The sequence below is a fragment of the Lepus europaeus genome, chromosome 12, assembly GCF_033115175.1.
Source record: "Lepus europaeus isolate LE1 chromosome 12, mLepTim1.pri, whole genome shotgun sequence".
NCBI classification, from domain to species: domain Eukaryota; kingdom Metazoa; phylum Chordata; class Mammalia; order Lagomorpha; family Leporidae; genus Lepus; species Lepus europaeus.
The window spans coordinates 10,274,270-10,295,212 of record NC_084838.1 but is presented as its reverse complement, the minus strand read 5'-3'; the positions used below and the strand labels follow the sequence as shown (position 1 = coordinate 10,295,212).

The window sequence follows — 20,943 nt, the reverse complement described above, 5'->3', positions numbered from 1 at the left end:
TCAGAAGACCTTCGTGGATCTTCTGGAAAGCAAAGCCGAGGAGGGTAACCCAGAAACATCCCGACCATCCTCATCTGTGAGGTCCCGTCATCACCCACGTAGGCGATGGCGGAGAGCAGGTCTGCATCGGCAGCTGCCTATGAGGCAGCTCGAGCAGCAGCCAGAGGCCGGTGTGGTCACGCTAGTGTGGCCGAGGCGGCAGCCAGTTCCTCTTCTGTCCAACAGAACTCTCCTCCTGCCTAGGCCTGAGGCACCGAGCAGAGCTCTGGGGAACATGCAGCCCCAGTCATAGCTCTGCAGCCCCCTTCCAGCTATGTGGGCGCACGCTGTGTTCCGTGACGGCCTAGAGTGTGCAGTGCCCTGACCTGCTCACACCCAGCGTCTTGCCACTTCTCGGGTGTTACTCAGGGGAAGTCGTCCCGTTCTTTGGGGACGAGGTTGTGGGTGGGGCAGGGGAGGGGCGGCAGGCCCCTCCCGAGCTCATACAGGAAGAGGGGCTGTCTGGAGCTGGCTTTGAGTCACGGGCTTTCAGCGGAAAGTTAGAAGAGCACAACGAGACTCAGAGGAGAAAGCACCTCCCCACTGTCCACACAGACAAGGGCTCCAGAGGGAACGGCTGCACAGACAGCAGTTCTTGGGCCCCCGGAGACCCTCCCGTCCCCCCCACCTGCCTGCCAGCCCTCCCTGGCAGCTCCATGTCCACCGCAGCAGCAACCAGGCACAGGACCCTGAGAGACCATCACCCACCACGTCATTTGGGAGGCTCTGGAGGTCATCGAAGGGGGTCTCCAAGGTGTTGGTGTCCACATTCAGGACCACGGCGTCGTCCAGGGCCATGCTTCTGACTTTCTGTGAGGCAAAAGAGATCCAGAACAGGAGGTCACGGGCGCGCCATCAGCACACACACTTCTCCCCTGGCCTCCTCTGGGAAGAGGGCGTTTGACCAAGTCTCCCTCTGTGGCAGGCCTGCTGCTGGGGGGGTTCACATTTCCTAGCTCATTTAATTCCCATAAAACCCTTGATCCCAGGTTTCACAGAGCCTAAGCAGCACACCCAGCTCACACAGCCGCGAGGGAAGAGAGCTCTTTATGCCCCATTTTCCCCCTTGAGTTTTCCAATTAAAATTAATAACACAGGCAGAGGGTTAAAGCTCTAGCCCCAGGAACTCTGATGCACAGTGGGGCTCTTGGGGCCACACCTCTCATTTACCAAAGGCTCCCGGCCCATCTCTCTGGGGATCATGTCACTCTTGAGCACGGGATACAGGGGTCTGGCCGAGTGTGAACATGGTCACATCTCCCGAAACTCCGGGGAGGAGGTCACGCTTTGCATGTGGTTTTATTTTCAGTAAGTCTCAGCAAGCAGTGGCTCCGAGGCTCTGGCCACGGCCATTGTTCCACAGGTACAGTAACGCAAAGGACAAGCGGGGGTCATGCCTCATAGGGATTCAGGCGTGGCAAGGGGAGGAAGGAAAGAAGGGATGCTACGTGAATGAAAAGGTCCCCTCCCCCTGTCTGGCAGCAACTGTGCAGAGCCTATGTTGTTACAGGACAGTATGTAGACTGAGTTAGTGTTTTCCTTTTTTTAATTAGTTCAAGAGGCAGAGAGACAGCTCCCATCTCCTGGTTTGCTCCCCAAATGTCTGCAGCAGCTGGTGGGGGGTGGGGGGTGGTGAGCCGTCACTGCTATCTACCACTACGTCAAGCACCCACCCCTAATTGTTAATCACACCGCTTATACACTGCTGGAATCCATCCTCATTTTTTTCCTGCCCACCCATTAAGAACTTCTGCCCCGTCACATCAAGCTCTTTCCTTTTGAGTATTAAACTTAGAGTTGTCTTTATTTAAATTTTCCCTGCTTAAGTAGAAAGTCCTTACAATTTGTTGTCCAAATTGGGACATGTGTGGGTGTGAAAAGGGGCTTATTACGCCAGGGCAACAGGCATAAAACGAGACATATGGCACCGAGTACGTAAGGGATCAATTTCACTGTAAGTCCGTCCCCCCCCCCGCCCCCCAGTACACCACATATCACCATGCAGGGGAGCACTGCTCAAGGTTGCGTGGCCTGCCAGGCTGGGGCTGAAACCTGCCCACCTGTGCACCTGCAAGAGGCTTCGACTGAGGTGGGCGTGGGATGATGCTTTTTTTTTTTTTTTTTTTTTTGACAGGCAGAGTGGACAGTGAAAGAGAGAGAGACAGAGAGAAAGGTCTTCCTTTGCCGTTGGTTCACCCTCCAATGGCCACCGCGGCTGGCGCACCGTGCTGATCCGAAGGCAGGAGCCAGGTGCTTATCCTGGTCTCCCATGGGGTGCAGGGCCCAAGCACTTGGGCCAGGTGATGCTTTTCCTAATTCACCCAAGAACATGCCGTGCAAGCTAGTGACGGAACTAGACTTCCACTGGCTGCAGAAGCCCGGGTTTGCTGATGGACCTGGGAATGGGCGGCAATGACAGTGCATGAGAAGCTTATTAATTCTTGCTCCGCATTTTGCTTAATTTATCTCATTTAATTCTTATCAAACCACGCAACCTGGACAGTAACACCATTGTTGGACATAACTGGAGAAAAACGAGGCTCAGAGAGGTGCGGTGAATGGTAGAGGTAACGCAGCACTGGCCGCCTCCACGGCCCACTCTTTCTGTACAGCATCATCTACCTCCTTGTCAACAGACACCCTCAGGGAGACGGCCTCCATCCCGTCCCTGTCCTGAGCCCCGGTGTCCCTCGGCCCGCCTGTCACGCCTTGCTGGGCCCGCATGCCGGGCTCACACTGCACAGCCACCAGCACTTAGTAGAGGCTCACAAACACTGGTTTGGCTCTTTCAAGCAGACTCACAATCAGAACTTGGCGCCCAAGTTCACACGCAAAGACTCCAGCAGAGGGTGTAGCCAGGCTGGTCAGGAGCCTCCAGGTGTTGAGAAAACACTGCCAGCGGCAGAGCCCTGGGACCCCTCCACTTACCAGGAGGGGTGCCTCCAACTGCCTCTGCCACGGGCTGGCCTGCCCAGGCCCCTGGGAGCTGCTCCACAAGCTATCATCCAGTGTGTAACGGGCTACCGCGCGCACCATGGCTGAGAACCACAGAGGAGGGGCAGGATCGCCAGCTTAGGAGTTCGCTCTCCCGCCACACCCCCAGCTGCCATCCTTACGGGCAGAAGAGCAATCGGCCAATGGTGACGCAGTTGGTAAGAACGCAAAGCATCACGTTTCACAGCACTTCTGAGGAACAGAGCACAGTCCCTGTTTTACAGGGGTGAACATTGAGACTCACGGAGGACTGTCCAGGACTCTTCAGCTGTCCCGCCCTCAGCCCAACAGGTTAGCCAGCAGCACGCGCTCTGTCCCCAGTGTCACACTGCAGAGCTCATGCAGCACGGCCACACACATTCTCTTGTTTCCTGCAGCAGAGCTGGAGGTGGGGCATCATCATCCTCACCCCAGAGATGAGAAACAGGTTCTGAGGAGCGAAGAAGCCAGCCCAAGGGCGTGTGTCTACTGACTGACCTCGCCCTTCAGACTGAAATGGAGGCGGCGCCTGCTTCCCCCACGTCCCCCTCGGCTGCTGTGAGGATTACAGGTGATACGGGTGTGCACGGCTCTGGGCACACAGTAGGACTTCATCATCAACAGTGGCTGTCACGATCACTTTGTGACGCACACAACCGCCACAGCCAAGCAGGACGGTGGCCCAAGGACAGACTCTGCCCCTTCCTGGTGATGGTGTGGGCAAAGGCTGAGACACAGGCAGCCAAAGAAACAGAAGCAGAGACGCAGCTGGGGATGTCGGGCCTTCTGGGCCGAGCTGAGGGCCGTCGCACCCTAGAGTCACCCGCCGGCCTCGAGGGAAGGGAAGGGAAGGGGCAGTGGCCACTGGAGAGAAGCCCTGGGGATGGGGACCTGGCAAGCAGCTGCTAATTCTGCAGCAGAAGCAGGCGCTGTTTCCACGCTCCCAGCAGGGCCCCGGTGGCACAGACCAGCCCTTGTGGCTCTCCTCGCTGCCCCCGGCTTTTGATTTCTTCCCACTCCTGGCTGGAGGACTTGCCCGTTAAGCTGTGTGGAGTGTTTACTTTTCCAACAATGGCAGCAGGCTGAAGAACAGGGCAAAAAAAAAAAAAAAAAATACTGGCCCCTTTTCCTGACTTAGAGGGCCAGGGTCCCCTTAGTAACCAAAACGGCCCAAGCACCAAGCTGCAGGCAGGAGCTGGGTCGGCACAGCTTCCTCTTACACAGGGCAGTGCTGCCCTCCTGGCCGCAAGAGCTCTTCCAAAGAGGCTGGCATGGACTCAAGTCCTTCCCGAAGCTCAGTGTTCCCAAGGAAAGAATCGGAGGCAGGCTCAGCCGGATGGCCCTGTCCCCTAAAGGCTCCAGGCAACCAGGAGGAAGAAAGACAGTAGAGAAACACTCACACGTGGGGGCAGGGGGAGTTCTGGTGGAGAAGCAAGCGGGGCCATCACTGGGTGCCGGCTCTTTTAATCCTAACCAGGCCACGAGGAGAACACTGGCACCTCCATGGCGAGGTGAGGAAGTAAGGCTCAGAGAGGTCAAACCAACCGCTCGAAGCCACGCAGCAGCTGGCTCTGGGCACAGCCCGGCTCCGGGCTCACCTCTTTCTGAAGATGTGCCCGATCTGCTCCTCTGCAGACAGAGATCCGCTCAGGGAAGGCGGTTACACCGGCGCTCCTGCGGCCAGCTTTCTCTGACACGGAGATCACACTTTTTCTTTTGCATCTTAAGAATTAGATACGCCTACTCCAGAAACACGGGACAGACAGACACGTTCAAAGGACAGGATTACAGTCATCCCAACAGCTCCTTTGGGAGACAATGTTTTTGTGTAATTCCTTCCACCCCTCCTCTCTCTCCACTTTTTAGAACATAGTTCTAAGATCTCTAAGGCTTCTCTTTTTTTTTTTTTTTTTTTTTTTGCTGATCGTGACCTAAGCAACGCCACTCTTCGTTAGCAGCGCTGTGGAGATGGCCATTAATCGCTGTGGAGCGCCGCACCACTCGGAGACGAGCCGAAGCGAGCCCCTCTGGTTGGCTGGCACTTCTAGTCCGTAGGAAGTGCCTGTGTGTGATGTTGTCACGAGGGCCGTAGGTACAAAGCTTCCCGCTTCAGGATGGATTCCTCGAAGTGGAATTTAGTTTCCACTTCTTCAAAAGTGTCCCTCTCAAATTCGACTTTGAGAGGAGATATCTTTACTTCCAATTATTTTAAAGTCATTTTATCCACAGCTTGTGTTTCTTACTCTAAGTGAAGAAAAATCAGCAAAGACACGAGCAGATGTCAAAATAGTCCTCCAAAATCCTCCCCAATTAAAACACTCACTAGGGCCGCAGCTCACCGAGACAGCTCCCGGTAGCTTGTCCCACCAACACATTCCCTCTCTTTTTAGTTACAACATATGCCAGAGCTCCTGCCAGCTGCAGACCCTGCCCCCACCACACGCTACAGGCTTTTTCTCAGAATGAGGGGGAAAAAAATACTGACACGCACACCGGCTTTCCAAATGGCATTTCTTACACCCAGAAACACACTCCAGAAAATGACATCTTCCCATAAATATTGTTCATCAAAAATACCTTTCCCTCTCTGCTTGGTCACGCCCGGTCACAGCTCAGGCCAGACCAGGGCACACTTGCAGTATGGGGAGTGGTGTGGCAACTGACGGGACACTGGTGACAAGACTCAGATAAGACTCACGTAGGGTCTGACCCTTCCCCGTGGGTGCCAGGGCCACGTGTCTTCCAGGTTTTCACCTATAAAATGGGGGTCATGACGGCGCCGGCTTCACAGGAGGCAAACAGACGGGTGAGATTTCCCGAGACCCCCAGCAGATCGGTGTCAGGCTCTCCGGACTCCCTGAGGGTTCCTGGAAGTCAGTTGCCAGCTCCGCCTCCCTCCATGGGGCCTCAGAGGCAGTAGGCGTCCCGTGGCCTTGCTCCCTAGAGGCTCTCCCACACTACTGGAGTAATACATCAACTCGGACGCTCAGTGCAGGGATCCGACTCCTTCCCTAGTCTGCGGGCTTCCCAGGGTCAGGAGCCAGCTCTCGGTACTCAGGTTCCTGCCCCAGTGCTGGGGCCAGCAGAGGCACTTTGTGAATGGCGAACAAGAAGTAGCAGCACCTCAAAGTGAAAAGCGCAGATCTGGAGGTCCGGGTTCTGATGAGGCTGCTCCACGCACCGGCTGTGCCCACTCAGTCTTTCTGCACCTCAGTTTCCTTCCCCACTTTTCTGACACAGGAATAGAAACTCACTTGTACCAAGTTTCTAAACTGAAGGTGATGAAGTGTGGACGTCACAGACGAACGTCACAGATGTGTGATGAGATGAAATGGGCATTTTTTTTTTTTTTTTGACAGAGTTAGACAGTGAGAGAGACAGAGAGAAAGGTCTTCCCTCCATTGGTTCACTCCCCAAATGGCCGCTATGGCTGGTACTGCGCCGATCCGAAGCCAGGAGCCAGGCGCTTCCTCCTGGTCTCCCATGCGGGTGCAGGGCCCAAGCACTTGGGCCATCTTCCACTGCACTCCCGGGCCACAGCAGAGAGCTGGCCTGGAAGAGGAGCAGCCGGGACTAGAACCTGGTGCCCATATGGGATTAACCAAGTGAGCCACGGCGCCGGCCCCAAAACAGGCATTTCTAAAGCACTCAGCAAGGCCTGGCACGGGGAAGTGCAGGATGAGTGTTTGCTAAATAAACACAAATGATTTTTGGGAGGCAAGAGAGATAGTCTATGTCTTTATTGTGGTGGCTACATAAGCATAAAACTGTCAAAATTAATTGAATCATATGCTTCCAATGGGTGGTTTGTTTTTCATAAATTATACCTCAGTGAAGTTGATAAACGCATTAACACTATGTCCAGACACAGAGGAAAAAACCACAATACAGAGTCAAAGATAACAATGCATGAATGGGCGTGAATGAAGGCCATGTGACAAAGTCATTTTCCCAGAGCCATCAGCCAAGAGAATTTTGATTTGTGGCTGTGTTTGACTCCCTGTGCCCTTCCTGATTTATTTTTCTGTCTGGTTTCAGATTTTTAAAACGTTATCACTTCACACCCTCTTGGGATAAGCATAAAACTCCAGCATCCCCAGAGATGCTGACACACTTCCTACACACAGGTGGGGTCTGCTTGAGAATCGCTCTCCCTTTCATGTCTCCCCAGAGCCAGAAGATTTTATCGAGCCCCATTTCCCAAGTTGGTTGTCCTAAAATACAAAATAACATCAACTCCACTCATCCTAACACCACCAGTCCCAGAGAGGCCTGACCCTACCTCTCCCAGGAGGGGTTTGTTCGGGCAGCTAGTGACAAAAGGCAGGACTTAGGACCAGGTCATAAAATGAAGAGCCAGGGGGCCAGCACTGTGGTACAGCAGGTTAAAGCCCCAGCCTGCAGCACCAGCATCCCATATGGGCACCAGTTCAAGTCCTGGCTGCTCTTCTGATCCAGATCTCTTCTATGGCCTGGGAAACCAGAGAAGGATGACCCAAGTCCTTGGGCTCCTGCACCCCTGTGGGAGACACGGAGAAAACTCCTGGCTCCTGGCTTCAGATTGGCTCAGCTCCAGCTTTTGCGGCCATTTGGTGAGTGAACCAGCAGATGGAAGACCTCCCTGTCTCTACTTTTCTCTCTGTGACTCTGTCGTTGAAATACATATTAAAAAACAAAAACAAAACAAAAAAACCCAAAGAGCCAGGGTTGGCACTGGCAGTGTACTCCAGGGGACCTGTGGTGCCTGCTTGGCTGGGAAGCCAGAAGCTGCGCTCTGTGGGGCAGGGGCTCAGCCCGCCTCTGCCTCCTCGGACAGACCATGCCGGTGAAGGCGGGGCTCGCTGTCCAGGGTGCAGGTGGCGGGGTCTGGTGAGGTGACATGGATGGAGCCAATGAGGGAAGTTTTCCTGTGGTCCTGGCAGCAAGGCCCTCCCCGACGCAGAGCTAAATCTCCCTGGTCCCCGGCACCCAGCACAGTGCCCGCCACGGGCACACGCTCGTTCACTGGAGAACCAGCAAAAGCACCGTGGCTGGATCCACCGTACAGGGAGGCAGCAGATGTCAGCGTGAGCCCGAACGGACAACAGGAAGCCCAGCATAAGCAGATTGGAGTCTGCTCAGGAAGTGCACTGGGAATAACAATAATGATGGCAATGATACCAGTCATGTAAAATTATCATGATTAATTAGCGTAGAATTAATTCACGGTGGACACAGAAAGTGAGACAGGAGTGAACATGGTGATTAAGACTGGGGGATTTGGAATGAGACCGGTGGCTTCAAGCCTTATGCCTATGTACTGTGGAATCTTCAGCAAGTTCTCTACTTCTATATCTTAGTTTCCTTATCTCTACAATGGGCATACTGCTGGGTAACCAGATCAAGGGAGAGAATTTATATAAAGAACTTCACACAATACCCAACCACAGTAATGATTAATAGGAAGTGGGGCCATTACAAGTCAGCTTCTATTCCTGTGTCAGAAAAATGGGTTACAGGGGCCCACACTGTGGTATAGCGAGTAAAGCTACCACCTGTGATGCCAGCATCCCATATGTGTGTTAGGTCATGTGGCAGCTGCTTCACTTCCAATCCAGCTCCCTGCTAATAGTCTGATAAAAACAGCAGAAGATAGCTCAAGTGCTTGGGCCCCTGCCACCCATGTTGGAGGCCTGGAAGTAGCTCCTGGCTCCTGGCTTCAACCTAGCCCAACCCTGGCCATTGCAGCCATTTGGGAAGTGAACCAGAGGATGGAAGATACCTTTCTCTCTCTCTAAGTCTGGCTTTCAAACAAATAAATGAATGAATCATAAGGAAAAAAAAATTTTAAATGGGGTAAAATTCTAATACAGTTCTAAGGGTAAGGATTCAAACAACGGGTTTTCTGAGTTCAGGCAAAAGCTGACAAGACCCCCCTGCTGGGATTCTGGACTGAGAAGGTCTCGGTTCCCACTGGCCCACCGTGCTGTTCCGACTATGCTGCATAGGAACACAGGCTCGGAGCCAGACTGCCAGAGTCTGAGTCCCAGCTGTGCTGCTCCATGCTGTGAACTTGAACAAGCCACTTAGCCTCTCTGTACCTCAGTTTCCCTCCCTGTACAGCAACAGAGATAGTACTGGCATGTGGGCCAGCAGCTGTCCTTGGTTTGGAGAGATGTGGACTGGAATAGGGCATGGTTGAGCTTCCTGGGTTGGGGGGCTGGCGATGTTCTACTTCCTGACCTGGGGTGGTTACATGTGGGCATGTCTATCTTGTCCAAACTCTACTGCAGTATACTTAGCACAGGTGTGCTTTTCCTTGTAAACCTCACACTTCAATGAATTATTTAGAAAAAGTAAGTCCTATAGACATCACAAGATTGCTTTGGTAATTCAGTACATTAGTATATGTCTAATACATAGGCTCACATCCTCTGTACAAGGGCTCTTCAAAAAGTTCATGGAAGGCCGGCGCCGCGGCTCAACAGGCTAATCCTCCACCTTGCGGTGCCGGCACACCGGGTTCTAATCCCGATCGGGGCACTGATTCTGTCCCGGTTGCCCCTCTTCCAGGCCAGCTCTCTGCTGTGGCCAGGGAGTGCAGTGGAGGATGGCCCAAGTGCTTGGGCCCTGCACCCCATAGGAGACCAGGAGAAGCACCTGGCTCCAGCCTTCAGATCAGCACGGTGCGCCGGCCGCAGCGCGCCAGCTGCGGCGGCCATTGGAGGGTGAACTAACGGCTAAAGGAAGACCTTTCTCTCTGTCTCTCTCTCTCACTGTCCACTCTGCCTGTCAAAAAAAAAAAAAAATTAATTAATTTAAAAAAAAAAGTTCATGGAAAATGAAATTGAGAGATAAGTTTATTTTGGTGTGACCCATGCATGTGAGGGGGTCTTCAAAACGTTCATGATAAATGCATATTATAAAATAGACCATGTATGGATTTCAAAAAATATTTTATATAAACATGCACTTATTTCTTAATTCCATGGTCCATGAACTTTTTGAACTTTCCTTGTAGAAGCACTAGGTATTGGCTGTCATTACTATGAAAAAGTTAACTGAGCTGTAACTCTGCTAATAAACACAATTCAATCTAGGTTGAATCAATGATTTCAGAAAACTTGTGCGCAAGTTGTTGCACAGTGGGTTGAACTGCTGATTCCGACACTGGTATCCCGTATGGGAGTGCCGATTCAAGTCCCCACTGCTCTGCTGTCAATCTAGCTTCCTGCTAATGACCCTGGGAAGGCAGCAGAGGACGGCCATCCACCTGGCAGAGCTGGACAGAGTTCCTAGCTCCTGGCGTTGTCCTGGCCAAGCCCTGACTCTTGTGGCTACCTGGGAAGTGAACCAGTGGATGGAAGATCTCCCCTCGCCCCCAGTTTGTCTCTCCCTCTCTCTGCTGCCACTCTGCCTTTCAAATAAATATATCTTTACAAAAAGAAAAGGAGACACATATGCAAAAGCCAACACCTCCAGGAGGCACACTGCTTCTTCCATCTGTCCCACCTCCCTCCAGGGAGAAGCAAGGCAATAGCACCAGCAGGGGGCTTCTAGCAGCCCTGGGCACCTGAGCCAGCTGGCTGGGGAGCAGAGGTGAGGTGATGGGGATTTGATCTTCAACTCCTAGTTTTGGACCCAGGGTAGGTTATTTAAACTGAGTTCAGCCTCACTTTCCTCGCCTATAAAATAAGTCTGTAACCACTTTTTACATAGGACTGTAAAAGGATGGAGTAAAAAAGAAAAGCAAAAGAAAACAAATACCAACTTTTATTTTGTGTCTACATGGCCACATTCCCATCTGCTCAGGACACTGCTGTGGGGCCACAGCTGGAACTTCTCCCCGTGGGGACGATGTCCCACAGCCGGTAGGCATAACCCACTCCCATTGCCACCACCGGAGGCAGCACCACTGCCACCAGCAACCAAATCACAGGGGAGGGGTCCAGGCCGATTCACGCAAAGTCACTGCTTTGGGAGGACTCGGCATCCTCCTGAATTGGGCCATTACCATGCCCACAACGTGCTCTGCTTGGGTTCAAAGAAAGTCTAGTGCAAGCTCATCTCTGAGGTGGACATCAATGGACATCCCTTCAAATACCACATCTTGGTGGTTCCTTTTTTTTTTTTTTTTTTACATTTATGAAAGGCACAGAATAGGGTTGATTTTAAAACAAACGTTACATTTTAATTGTGTGTTAATCCAAAAATATGCTAAGTGACTCAAGCCACAGCCAGCCATACGTGGAGGCTGCCTGCCTGCCTGCCTGCCAGGAACTGTGACACTGTGACACTCCAGGTGTTTCACACAATAAGATCAGAGCCATTGGCTGCTGGGCTCCTCTGGGGCCCACCCCTTTCTGTGGACACTTAACAGGACCCTCGTGCCACTCCCCACACTGAGGGTCACAGAGGTAGAAGAATCTGCCCAAAGTCACATGGCTAAGAGAAGCACAGCTGAGCTGAACGCAGCAAAGCCTCTGTCCTACTCAATGCCTCCTAGTGTTTGCCCTGACACACTGTTTCAATCAGTAACAGAAAGACTTCTGTTAGGCACTTACCAGATGAATCAAGGCCGGCCCTCAGTACTTTGACACCTGGCCCTGAGGCCATTAAAATGCCCCAGGAAGAGAGGGTTTCCTGTGGAATCTCATACCCATTTGACAGATGAGGAAACAGGCTAAAGATGAAACAATCTGCTCATGTTCTCACCACTGAGGAAGTACTGGAATCTGGGCTCAGGAGAGCCAGAGTTCTTCTCAGTACACAGTCTATAAAATGTGCTCAAACGCATGCGCATGTAGATGAGTGTGTAACAAAGAACAGCTCCGGAGCTGCTGGCCTCCTAGGAGGAGAGGGAGGAGACAGGAAGAGCAAAGGCAGTCACTCAGGTGTCCTCAACTCCTCACTCTCTCCTGAGACCCTGGCTCTCCAGGGTCCACACAGAGGAGAGAGCGACTTTTCCTCCCCTTCCTCAGGCCCCAAAGGTCACAGAGCTGCCAAGCTGTTGATAAACGTGGTGGCTTTCCTTTGGGGCCAGGAGTCACTGATTTGCTCCTTCCTGCTCCACAAAATTAAAAATCTACGTCCGACAGTTCAGAAGAGCCCTGAAAACACGGCTGGCATTTCCCAGTGTGCTTTAAACAGAAACAGAAGCTTGGCCGGGGAGGGAAGGGGTGTGAGCACTCCCGGGTCAGGCCAAACCCTCGGCTCACAAGGTCACAAGCACTGAGTCTCATTAACAAGTCTAGAGAGTCTCGAGCCAGGTCAGCAGAGGGGCTCCTGCTCCAGGGGCTCCTCTCCTGGTCCACCAGGCATCGGCCAGTCGCTCCCGTCAACGTGACGTCTGAAGGGCACACAGTCCGTCCGGAAATGATCTCTGTAGGCAAGGGACTCTCGGCCCCCTGGTGGGTAGGGTGCGGGTAGAGCTGAGGAAGGGACCTTGCTCCAGGGGCACGCCTCCACTCACGTCCCCTGCATAGTCCTGGCCCAGGGTCTGCGGGTTCCAGGGTTGCTGTCCTGGATTTTCACTTGCTAGCTGGGCAGCTTCAAGCAAGGCACTTGGCCTCCTGCTATAACCCTCACTGCTGGCCTCCCCCCCAGAGCTGGGTTCTGCCCACTGTCCTGGGAGCCCACTCTGCCAGTCCAGCTTGGCTTGCTCTCTGCCCTCTGGGATGGATGGTGAGCCGAGGCACACCTTGGACTCTGCAGAAGCAGTCCCGGGGTCCTCGTGTCAAAGGACAGGAGGGTGTCAACCCCTGCCCTGGTGTTGCAAAGCACAAGTGCTCACCACCATTACTTCCATCCTGCCAGACCCCACTCTTCCAGAAAACCTTCCTAACAACTGCTCCTGCGGCAAGGGTGTTTCTAAACCAGAGGCCAAGCACAGTGGCCAGCAGACACTGTGGTCCTTGAGCAAAGTTTGTTTTAGGGTCCTTTCTAATCACTCCATGTGTGTGATCACCTTCCCCTTAACTGTCTGAACCTTGCTAGGCTCACAGGTACTGTAGTTGCACTTGCCACTGTCACCTGCAGGTACCACAGGGCTTGCACACACGCTATATTTTGATGTGCATTACTTAAACAATGTCCTCAGAGCAATCTTATGGAACGTGCACTATGCACATGTTACAGAATAAATAAAAACTCCAAGAGGCAAAGGAACGTGTCTCGGGTCCCAGAGTAACAGAGCTGCCCACTGCCTGGTTCCTTTTTGTGTAGCTGCCTCTACTTTCCAGCCACAGAGCTGGTGCTGAGCAGATCCTGTGGCTGGTGGCCACGTCACACATCTCTCTTGGGCCCTTCATGGACAGGAGCATCCGAGAGCCAGTCATGTAACAGCCAGCAGACCCTCAACACACTCAAACACTTTACGCAATAGCTGGGTGCAAATCATGGTCCTGTTAGCTGTGTGACTTTGGACCAGTTACTTAGCCTCTCGGTGTTTCAATTCCAATCATCTGTAAAACAAGCCCACCATTACCAGAGAACACTTACTGTGAAAACTTAATAATGAGTGTAATGTAGCTGGCCATCGTTCAAAATAGCATCCATTCAACGAGAAACAACGGAAGTGGAATTAAAAGTTTCACTGGGAGCATGTGGGGACGTTGATTCCCTAGTCCCAACAGGGTTTGGGGTCACCTTACCATAAAACTCGGGCCTCACTCCTCCCGTACAACCGCCACTTGCCATCATTCATTCGTCACTAAGCACGGCAAACCCCAACTCCCATCTCCACCTGCCTTTTATTTGAAATGTCAATTTTTAAAGAGTGGAGAGGTTGGAAACCCAATTTAACAAGCACGCTGAAACATTGTTTATTGCCCCCATAAACGTGGCTTAGCGAGAATTACGGACTTAATCAGAGCGAACTTATCTCCCGGTGAAAAGGAACACTTTAAATTTCAGAGATGGCACCTTCACTGTGAAAATCTCTTAACTTTTCAAACAAACTACAGGGGGTCTTAAACACGCGGGCAGTAAAGGGACGGCCATTACTGTGATTTGTCTCGCCCAAGAGCCAGGGAGCCCTAAAGGTCCATAACAGCTTTAAGACCCAGGAAAAACAGTTGGAAAATCATATTTGGCCACCGTGTCTCTAAAACACAAAAATGCTTTGCCGGGTGGGAAGAAGGACCTGCATCGCTGCTGGGGGCTGCCCCAAACAAGGGGCCCTTGTTTCTCAGGCCCTGAGAAAGCTCACTTCTGCGTGTAGTGATGGGTCGTATTCTGGTGGCCTGTCTTTTAGAAGAGAGGCACCACATGAATCCAAAAGGCTGCTAAGTTGCTTGGTTGCTTTTTCCTTAAAACAAAACCAAACCACTTCCAGGGATGCAGTCATGTGAAGCCCACCTTCCCAATCCGAAGCTTCATTAGGGCTGCTACCATCCTGCCAGCAAAGGTTTTCATAAAGACGCTGCCCCCGTCTTGCAGAGGACGTATCAGCAAGGCTGCCAGAGGCAGGAAAGCAACAGATATAAAATTTTATTATTTCAATGCCCCAGTAGCAGCCAGGAGGACTTAATGAAATTGCCAAGATTTACAATCTGAAATAGCTATTGCACAGACAGATATGGTTAAGGGAGCTGCGCCCTCTGACCTTTCAACCCTTTGATCCTCACACGGCAGGTGGCCTGGAGCCCCCTCCTGGGCATCTTCCCTCTTCCGACACCGACACCGCTGAACCTGGATGTGCAATAAGCCTGACCCTACACAGGTGACTCTCCCCACGCTGATCACCAGCAGCTGCTGCTAACGGAATGGCCAGAACCACTCGGCTCAAGATTCCAACTCCAGTGTGGGGAAGGCAGAGCAGCTGGGCAGGGTCACATGCCCCAAGTCCCATTGCTTGGCAATGTGTGGTGATGTCCTCACCAAAAACCATCCGTGACATGAAACTTTGGGCTCTTCCGATTTATACTATGAGTGAACAGTGGGGGAGGGTGGGGAGAGCACCTTTTAAAAATCACAAACCGCGGAGAAAAAAATAATCAACCCCAAAGTCCTAAATGCATCTCTCAGAACTTCCCCAAAACCATGTGCAGCAAATTTATACCAACGAAAATCAAAACAATTTTTGGAAACCTAAAATTGACTGTTTTCAGTTCCATGAAATTTCATTTAAAAAACCCCATATGCCAAAATGTCCAAATTCTCTTATTTTTAAAAATTGGGATGACTTCCAAAAATCATAGCTATCTTTTTCTTTCCCTTTTTTTTTTTTTCCTTCTTCTAGAGCTAGGGATGGGTAATGTGCATATGTACTTATCAAGCTTCATAATTTAACCCATTCGGTCAGCACAGAATATTTGCAATCAAATACCGAAGGAAGGAGATACAAATTCATCCCACAGATCTTTCAAAATGATTGACTTGGAGGCAGCAAGGTTGAACGAAGTGTGGTTTGCTGAGGAAGCACCCAGCAGCCTGCACAGCCCTGGTGTGCACCTTGTAGCTTCTGTCAGGTGTTTGGGTTCATGCAGGGAAGGAGACATTAGGCAGAGCACAAAAGCCTATTTGTGGGATTTAGTAACCTCCAAACACAAGGCAAAACTTGAATTCCACTGTAGATCAAACCCAAGGAAATCTCCAAGCCACTGCATCTGCCTAAAAACAAATACAGGGTGGTGGCCCCAAGTTTCAGTTGCAAGGCCAAGAATTCAGACCAAGACTGAATCCAATGGGCTTTTTCCTAGACAGGGGCTGTGGCATAGTGAATAAAGCCATTGTCTGCGGTGCCAGCATCCTATTTGGGTACCAGTTTGAGTCTGGGCTGCACCACTTCTGATCCAGCTCCCTGCTAATGCAGCTGGGAAAGCAGCGGAAGATGGCCCAAGTACCCATGTGGGAGACCTAGATGAAGCTCCTGGCTCCTGGCTCCTGGCTTTGGATAGGCCCAGCTCCAGTTGTCGCAGCCATTTGGGTAATAAATCAGTGGATGGAAGACTTCTAACTCTGCCTTTCAAATAAGTAAATAAATCTTAAAAAAAGAAAGAAAGAAAAATCCCACTCCTTTTGTGGCCTCAGTGGCATCCATATTAAATGTTCCTCCTGAAATGAGCCAAGAACCCAACAACATGGAAAAAGAAGCGTACAGACCCTGTTTCTCATCGCGTTTCTCTCTGCGTATGTTTAACTGCAGTATGGAGCAGTTTACTTAGAAATCAATTTCGCAGGAAAAAAGGGCATGGTTACTACATCACAGCTCAAGCACTCTGTACAGAACTATCAAGCAGTCTCTCTGAGACACAACTACCTATTGGAAATATTTTATTAACAATCATCTGGACCACTGAGTGAGGGCCTGCTAATGTATACGGCATTTCCTTTAAGGAGGTCCTTGCCCAGCCAATGGGCACGTGAAGGCACACTCCCCCAGAAGTCCAGAGACTCCCCCAGGCCACACCGAGACCAGTCGAGGGGCTGGGATTCAAACTCAGGCTCACTGCTGCTCCCAGGAGCTCATGATCCGTCCACATTTTTGCCAACAAAAGCAAAATAACAAACAACACAACAACACACACTAATTTGTGCAGAAAATGCTGGACTTGGGCTTGTTCACACATTGCCCTGACCTGTTTAAAGGCTTTCTGAATCAATTACTTTAGGTCATTAGCAGGAAGTTTAATTTGGTTGACAAACACCCCTACTGTGGTGACCTTGCATATCAACAACAAATGCCTGATGGTCACAAACCCGGACCACGAGTCACTGAGCATGGTGTTAAACAAAACCACATGTGCCCAGACTCAAAGTGGGATTTGCCTAGGCCAAGGGTACCACTCTTCAATCATCGAGCTGGGCTCTGAGCGCCCCCGACGGCCCCACCCCTAATCACTTGCAAGGAGTTTATGAAAAGAAGTCACCAGTCTCCTGCGGCTGGGCTCAGTTAAAAGTGCCTTTAAGGAAAAGTCAACTCAGAAAAAGTCACTCATTAAAAAATAAAAATAGACGCTGAAATGGGGTAGAGTCGACTGTAGGTAGATGAGTCTGTTAAGCTTTTTTCTTAGGAAAAAGATTCCACTTTTACACCCATATAATATTGCTTCCATTTATCTGGTGACTACCACGTGCTAGGCACTGGCTTAGGCTTACTCATGCATTTTCTCACTTATTCCTCGTGAAAAATTCCTGTGGCAGCAGGCACCCACATCAGAGGGCCTGGTCCAGTACCTGGCTCTGCCCCTGACACCAGCTTCCTGATAAGGCAGGTCCTGGGCTCAGATGATTGGTTTCCTGCCACCTACGTGGTAGCCCTGGATTGAGTTCCTGGCTTCAGACTCGGCTACTGAAGACATTTGGTGGTGTGAACCAGCAGATGGGAGCTGTGTGTGTATGTTTGTGTGTGTGTATGTGTCTCTCAAATAAAAAAAAATAAATTTTAAAATAAAGGTAGAATGGAAACATTAACAAAGAAAATGCCTATGGAATGGAGAATCTACTCATGTTACAAGTGTGGAGTATTGAGGCTCAAAGAGGCACCTTAAGGCACCTATCTTCAAGACAGGGGCACCTCTCTCAAAGTAGTGACAATTTAGAAACTATTGCCAAAGCTTCAAGTGCATTTAGTAGGCTTCCATTCAGTCATTGAGATTATGATATATTTGTAAGTATTTCCAGCAGACTCCTCTTAAGAGGCTAGCCAGTTTGAACAAAGCATCAAACCATATGATGCAGTAACCACTCCTTTCCCCCCTGTTAAACTGATGTCTTTTAAATCAAAGAGCTGGTTGAGCCAGAGCCTAAGAGCTCTTCCCAGCCTGCCACCCTGCCTCCCCCGTGCTGCTCCTTACCCAAATCTCACAAGAAGCAGAGCCATGCAGGCCTCCCTCGGTCACAACTTAGACATTTTAAGTTTTCTGACATTGCTAAGTGGAGCTCACATAGGATGACTGGTTAAGTAAGAAGAGAAAGATCGAGAGACAAAAACATCAACGATTGCTTCACACAGGCTGGTGGGATTTCCCTGGGGGTTACCGCCCCCCTTTGTTTGTTTGTTTTCTCTTCAGTAACAGAGGACTAGCCCATCTCACAAGACCAGTTTCAGTCAGGACAAAGCACTGACTTGCGTACTGACCAGAAGAAGCTCAACTCGGCCAGAAACACTTGCTTGCTTTGATTGCATAAAGTGAATACTAGAGCCTTAAGTTGTTTCATATGAACTAATTCCATCATGAGAAGAGGCATTTAAGAATCACATTCACTTAAAAGGCAGACGCTGCTCCGTGGGAGAGAGCGCGTCCAGAGGCCTTGGTCAGGAGCACAGCCTGTGACTGTACCCTGAACCCTCTGGTGTGAGAGACTCGATGTGACGGCTGCATGGGACAGCACACAGCATGCTCAGGAAACCAAGCTACTGCCCAGTTCCTTTCTCTTTACAAAATAAACCGATCTCTAGGGTGTTCCTGCTCTGACCCTTGCCTCTTATTTAATCCCATTAGTATGAAGAGTAAAGTTTGGTATCGTATTTTTAAAAAGCTCTTCATATTCAGTGTCTCAGTTAAGGCGCACGGCTCTTTGAGAGAGATCATACTGTCCTAATTTTACAACTGAGAATGGGGCCTTGGGGGAGTCACTGGAGCTGATGGACCAGATGCAAGTGACTTCACCTGCCTCAGCCTCAGCTTCCCACACCCAGTGTGGCTGCCTCCTACGTCATAGGGTCTGAGGCCTGCTCCAGACACAGAGACTGGCGCTGGGCGTGTCCTCCCGGCCTCCTCCCTTTCTTGCCAGAGTTCTTACTGTGACCCTGGGCCTGAAACTACCAGGTGCGATTGTTCGTGCAAGTACACCCTTTCTACAAAGCAGGAATAGCTTTGCTTAGCTTTCACAAGTAAATCTCCCATGGGGTTTCTCCTTGGAAAAGTCACCACATACACCTGACTATGATGGCGACTCAGAGTTGTGCCACTGCATTAACAAATGCAAACTGTTCCTTACTTCTGTCCACGCTGGAGTCCTGTGAGGAGGCAAAACGACACAATGGCAAACAGGAAAAACGTCTCTCTCTCACCAGGAAACTGTTTAAAAACAAACATTACGGGGCCTGCACTGCAGTGTAGCAGGTAAAGCTGTCGCCTGCAATGCAGGCCTCCCACATGGGCTCTGGTGCGTGTCCCGGCTGCTCCACTTTTGATCCAGCTCCCTGCTAATGTGCCCGAGAAAGCAGGAGAAGACGGCCCAAATGTTTGGGACCCTGCACCACGTGGGATGAAGCTCCTGGCTCCTAGCTCAGTTCAGCTCTGGCTGTTGTATTCATTTGGGGACTGAACCAGCAGATGGAAGATCTATCTCCCTCTCTTTCTCTGTAACTCTACCTTTCTAATAAATAAATCTTTAAAAAAAAAAAAAAAACATTTTCTATGCCGAGAGGAAAATGAAAAGAAGCAGCGAGTTAAAGCAGTGCTAACACACGGATGCTTTCCTTGTCCTCACAAAGGCGGGGCCTGCTATTTTGTGCAGCAGTTTCACCATTGAAGATGGAGGCCCACTGTGGGCTCGGACACATGTGGCCTCTGGATCCCACAGACAAGATGAAGCTTTGATTTAGCCCCTGGATCTGTCCTCCAAATGGTATACTGAGCAGCCCAAGGACAAGCCTCCCTGGATTGGTGATGGTAAGAAAGAGAGGAAGGCTGGGAGCCTGGCCCGTCCCCCCGCACCTGTCACACGCCTCTCACAATTGCACTGGTGACAGAGCTGGCCAGCAGCCTTCCAAGCTGGCACCTGGGTCTCACTTGCTTGGTCCTATCTCCTGAAATGACCGGTTGGTGTACCACCTACATGGACACTCTCAAACTTGATGGAGACTGAATATGACTCACGAAGTTCCTTGAAAACTGAGAGAAGACAAAAATCTAGTAAAAGTGGTTCTTAAAGCCTCAAAGAAAGGACTCACTGCGAACGCCTCAGCCACGGCTTGGGGAGCAGGGGAACCGCCCGGAAGCTGACACATCTGAGTTTTACACACGGGGTTTTGGTGTGCCGTTTCCTTAAGAATCACTCTGATCTTTACAAATCTCAATTTACTTTATTACCAGGGTTAAGCGGCTTCCACACATTTTATATGGAAGCACTGTGTTTCTAACGGCCCAGAAGGAGAAGGCCTCGCCATATCCCTCCCCTATTCACACCCTCCAATGGCTCTCCGTTGCCCTATAAAGTTCGAGTTCTTTAATGCAGCTTACAAGGCCCTGGATGGCCTGGCCCCTGCCTGCCTACCTCAGCCCTCCTGCTTCCTTCCAGTTCTGTGCTGCTGTCAGACACGGAATGGCTCCTACATCCTAGGAGGCCCGCAGGCTACGCCTCAAGTTGCTGCTGACCTCGTTCCCTGTTCCCTTGGTTTGCCCGAGTCTTCTCTGTCTCTTCGCTTCCAGTCCAGGCATTCTCTTCCCCTGCTCTCAAGGCGGGGGCCACTGTCTCTCCCCCCAGAGCCTATGGCACCCCACGTGCACCACAATTACTCTTCCTTGTTGCACGTGCTCTGGAAAAACCCAGAAGAGATTATGTCACCGTCACCATCTGACACGGAACTCCTGCTGCAGTGCAGTGCCCGGTACACCCACGGCTCTCGCACCATCACTGTAGGGAGGAATCTCTGCTGTGTCCCAGACAACGGCCACCATGGCAATGTGCTGTCCTTACACGGGGCCCAGACTTCGCAGATGAAGAAAGGGAGAGGCACAGAGGCAAAGTGTCGTGACCGAAGCTAACACAGCAAGGAAGTGCTCGAGCAGGAAATTTTTTTAAAGATTTATTTATTTTATTTGAAAGGCGGGGGGGGGGGGGGTGTCCTCCATCTGCTGGTTTACTCTCCAAATGGCCACAGGGTAGGTCTGGGCCAGGCCAAAGCCAGGAGCTTCCCTGGGTCTCCCACGTGGGTGCAGGGGCCCAAGCACTTGGCCATCTTTCACTTTTTTCTAGGCCATAGCAGGGAGCTGGATTCGA

At 51.1% G+C, this 20,943-nt stretch overlaps 1 protein-coding gene across 9 annotated transcripts in view; it reads right to left on the bottom strand.

Annotated features, from left to right (window-relative positions):
• The window catches only part of DENND1A (DENN domain containing 1A), a 566,150-nt gene that overhangs the window by 181,227 nt on the left and 363,980 nt on the right, over nucleotides 1–20,943 (bottom strand). For 8 of the 9 annotated variants that reach the window (XM_062207587.1, XM_062207591.1, XM_062207594.1 and 5 more), the window contains one exon: nucleotides 748–849. The exons of the other annotated variant lie outside the window; for it this stretch is intronic. In XM_062207587.1, the coding sequence (XP_062063571.1) occupies nucleotides 748–849 (102 nt within the window). The remainder of the gene's footprint in view (nucleotides 1–747; nucleotides 850–20,943) is intronic. 9 annotated transcript variants of the gene reach the window in all.